We start from the raw sequence: 3,439 nt of genomic DNA, 5'->3' as shown, positions 1-3,439 counted from the left end.
TAAATTCACCAAACAAATTCCTATACATATAAGAATTTTTACTTTATTTACAAGCCTTTTACAACAATAGTTTTATGTAACATTGAGATAATGTTCATACTTTATTATTAACACTTTTTAGAAGCATTGATAAGTTTTTAATATTTATTATTAATTTTTATATTGTTATAAATTTAGGAATAAATAGTTTTAGTTAAAAGATTTCTTCTGAAATTATATCACTTATAATTCATACTTTTGTTATTTAAACATTTTTTACTTTTTTTTAAATTAATATTTTAAAATAAAAATCATTCACAATACATGTAGCTCATATTTCTAATATTGAAAAATAGAATTCTTTATATATGAAGCAAGAATACTATCATAATTAAATTAATTTTAAACTTTTTTTAAGTTTTTCTTTATGAAAAATCTTAATATTTTTTTTATGTATTATTTAAAAATTAAAAATTTACAAATATATACAACTCCTTTTTTCCATGAAGAGGACAAACTAACTACAGTAGACGGGAAGACGGGCAGTGGGTCATTCCTCCGGCATCCGAGGAATCCGAACGAGCAAGGGGAGATGGCGGTTATCTCCTCAATCTCCCATTCATATCTCTTCCTTGGCTCCATGGATTCCAACAAATTACGGCATAATCACAGATCAATGTATGTTTCTCTTCAAGGCCGCTTCTTTCGAAACCCTAGGTCGTCCGAGCTTGTTGTATTAATGTCAGGCAGCGGGACCAATGGAAGCGGGGACATTAAGGAAGAAGGAGTAGCCGGCGATGCTCCGGGAGAACTGAAGAGAGATCGTTTGCCGGCATTCAATCTCCGGTGGTGGGATCTCCTGAACCCTGACCCGGAGAACATCCTGTCCGTCGGATTGACGGGCTTGCTCATTTGGGCAAGCGTTCAGGTTCTGTGGCAACTATTCATCGTCTCGTTCGCCATCGTCCTTGCGGCGCTAAAGTACTCCTTCATCGCTGCTGTGCTTCTACTCATTCTGTTAACCCTGCTCTGATCCACTTATATTTGTATGAGTTTATAGTTTTAATGAATTTGTAGAAAAATAATGGGAATGGGAAGTTTTTCTGCCATGTTGAAAATTCTGTTTCATATCAAGTTAATGAAAAGAGTAAAAATCAATAAATTGTTTTGAATTCATCTGTTTTTTTGTTTGATACGGCAAAAAGTTTTTTTTTTTTTTGTTGGATTAAGTTAGCAATCAAGAGCTGATGCTAATCCGAGCTTAAAAATGAATACATATTTATTCCTCATCAAAGTGCTTAATCCAAATGATCGATTGAGCAGGACTTGGTAGGGGAAAGCTGAAGTTCTTATATTTTGAATAACGAGCATGGAAATTTCTTATATGTTGCAAATGCTTTGGAAGGGCTGTTTAATTATCTCTTTTGCGTTCAGTTCGTGCTGCTTGTCTGTTGTTCTACACTTTTACCATTGAGCTATTACCATTACTAGTTTAGCTGTAAAGGAAAATAACCAATCTCTAACATAATAACAGATGTGCTGTAAGTAACCAACTGTATTGGTTATGATAGTCTGGGAATCACCTATATTGGTTCCAGTATGTACTTTGCTTCCTATATGTAACTAATGGGTTTGAGAAGATGTAACTGGGCATGAGTTTTAGTAAAAGCATTCTTTGATTTCTGGCATCTGTCTTCCTGTTTCTCTCTGCTTCTTTAATTCCCATTCTTCATGGCATCAGAGCTAGGTGTTCATGTATTTTCGGGCAATCCTGGACATCATTCAAACCATTAAAAAATCCCTCTCGACTATCACTTTCTTCTTCACCGTAGAAGACACCCAAATCTCTAATTCAGGTTTCTGATTTCAATATTCTGCTAAGTCTGCTTTCTTTTCTGGATATTACCTGAATTTTGCATTCTCTAAGGCTTTAGATGGCTGACTCAGACATCTGAAACACAGAGACAATCATCGTTAGAAACCATACAATCTATGTCAATCGCACCTGCATTCAAGTTTTTCACGACTAATATCTGAAATCTTTCTCAAATTCAATTTTCTGCTGAATACTATCTCCTTTGGAACGCTCAAATACAAAAAATATTCACAGAAAATGATTTCTTGGGATTCCCTGCTGTTAGTAATTCATGCTCACCCAAATTCCTTCTAGACACCGCAGCATCTCCTTCTCTTAATCCACAATATACCATTTGACACCTTAAAGATCAAATCCTAACAACAGCCCTATTTTCCACAATTTCATCAACTATTTTAACTTATATCCTGAATGTATCTACAACTTCTGAAATTTGGATGACCTTATCTAAAATACTTCAGTCAACTAATAGGTCTCACCTTATACAACTCAAGAACGAGCCGCATAAAATTTCTATAAAAACCCAAATTATGATCCAATAACCATCCAATAACTATCATCCATCGAAGCTCTTATAGATAATATTACCACTGCAGGTGACAAATTGATCAAGAGGATATTACCCTCTATACACTCAATGGATTGCCACTTCAATATCAAGCATTCAAAACCACTATCAGGACAAAAATACAACCAATTCACTTGGAAGACTTTTATTCGCTGCTTTTGCAGTGAAGAATGGAACCTTGCCTGTTGCTGCCTCAAATTGGAAGCATATCTCAATCCTTAATTCGCTCTACAAATGACAAGGGGCCGCAATCTGAGAGACCTCCCGTTGAAGAGGCGGTCGTAATAATTCCAATTTCACAACCGTATGTCAAATCTGCAGTGGGAGTAGTCATTCTGTATCTACCTACTGGCATTGAACCAATTGAAACTATACAGCTACTCTTAATCAACTATTGGCTGCTAATGCCTCTAATTGGGTATTGGCTCTGGTACTGCTTCACATCTTACATCAAATTTGAACAATCTGCACATAGCTACACCCACAAATGGCGCTGAACAAGTTCTTTCCATGAATGGACAACGAGTTCAGGCTCAACATGCAAGTGATGGAATCTTACCAACTCCTACCCGTAAGCTGCTACTTCAAGATATTTGGCATGCGCCGCACCCTTGCTATCTAATAATCCACTCTCAGTTCACAAGTTTACTCAGGATAATGAAGTGCTGTACTTTTTTATTCCACTGGCTTTACTATACTTGATGCACAGACTCGCAAACCATTGCTCCTGAGCCCCATTCTGATGGCTTATGTCCAATCAATTTAAAACACAAGGTCATCAACCTTTTGCTTATAACTTCGATCTTATGGCTTCAGCACACGGGTCAATGATATGGCACCGAAGACTTGGACGTCCTAGCCAAGAGATTGTTTTTCACGCCCTGCTCAAAGAAAATCCAGCTTTAGGAATATGATCTCGAACTCAATGCCGTTATAGTTGCATTATTAGTCGAAGTCTCAAACAACCGTTTGGTTACACTTTGTCGGCGCTTTAAAAGGGGGAGAGAGTTAATGTT

The 3,439-nt window shown here is 36.5% G+C and overlaps 1 protein-coding gene across 1 annotated transcript; it reads left to right on the top strand.

Annotated features, from left to right (window-relative positions):
- The first annotated feature begins 501 nt into the window (after positions 1 to 501).
- LOC110020421 lies at positions 502 to 1,100 on the top strand. Its single transcript, XM_020718514.1, has one exon. It carries the CDS (start codon positions 572 to 574, stop codon positions 1,010 to 1,012), a length of 441 nt encoding a protein of 146 aa, XP_020574173.1. The 5' UTR covers positions 502 to 571; the 3' UTR covers positions 1,013 to 1,100.
- The last annotated feature ends 2,339 nt before the right edge of the window (positions 1,101 to 3,439 follow it).

Source organism: Phalaenopsis equestris, unplaced genomic scaffold (assembly GCF_001263595.1).
Source record: "Phalaenopsis equestris unplaced genomic scaffold, ASM126359v1 Scaffold000096, whole genome shotgun sequence".
In the NCBI taxonomy this organism is placed as follows: domain Eukaryota; kingdom Viridiplantae; phylum Streptophyta; class Magnoliopsida; order Asparagales; family Orchidaceae; genus Phalaenopsis; species Phalaenopsis equestris.
Note: the sequence above shows the minus strand (reverse complement) of the source record. Positions and strands in the feature narration are given on the sequence as shown.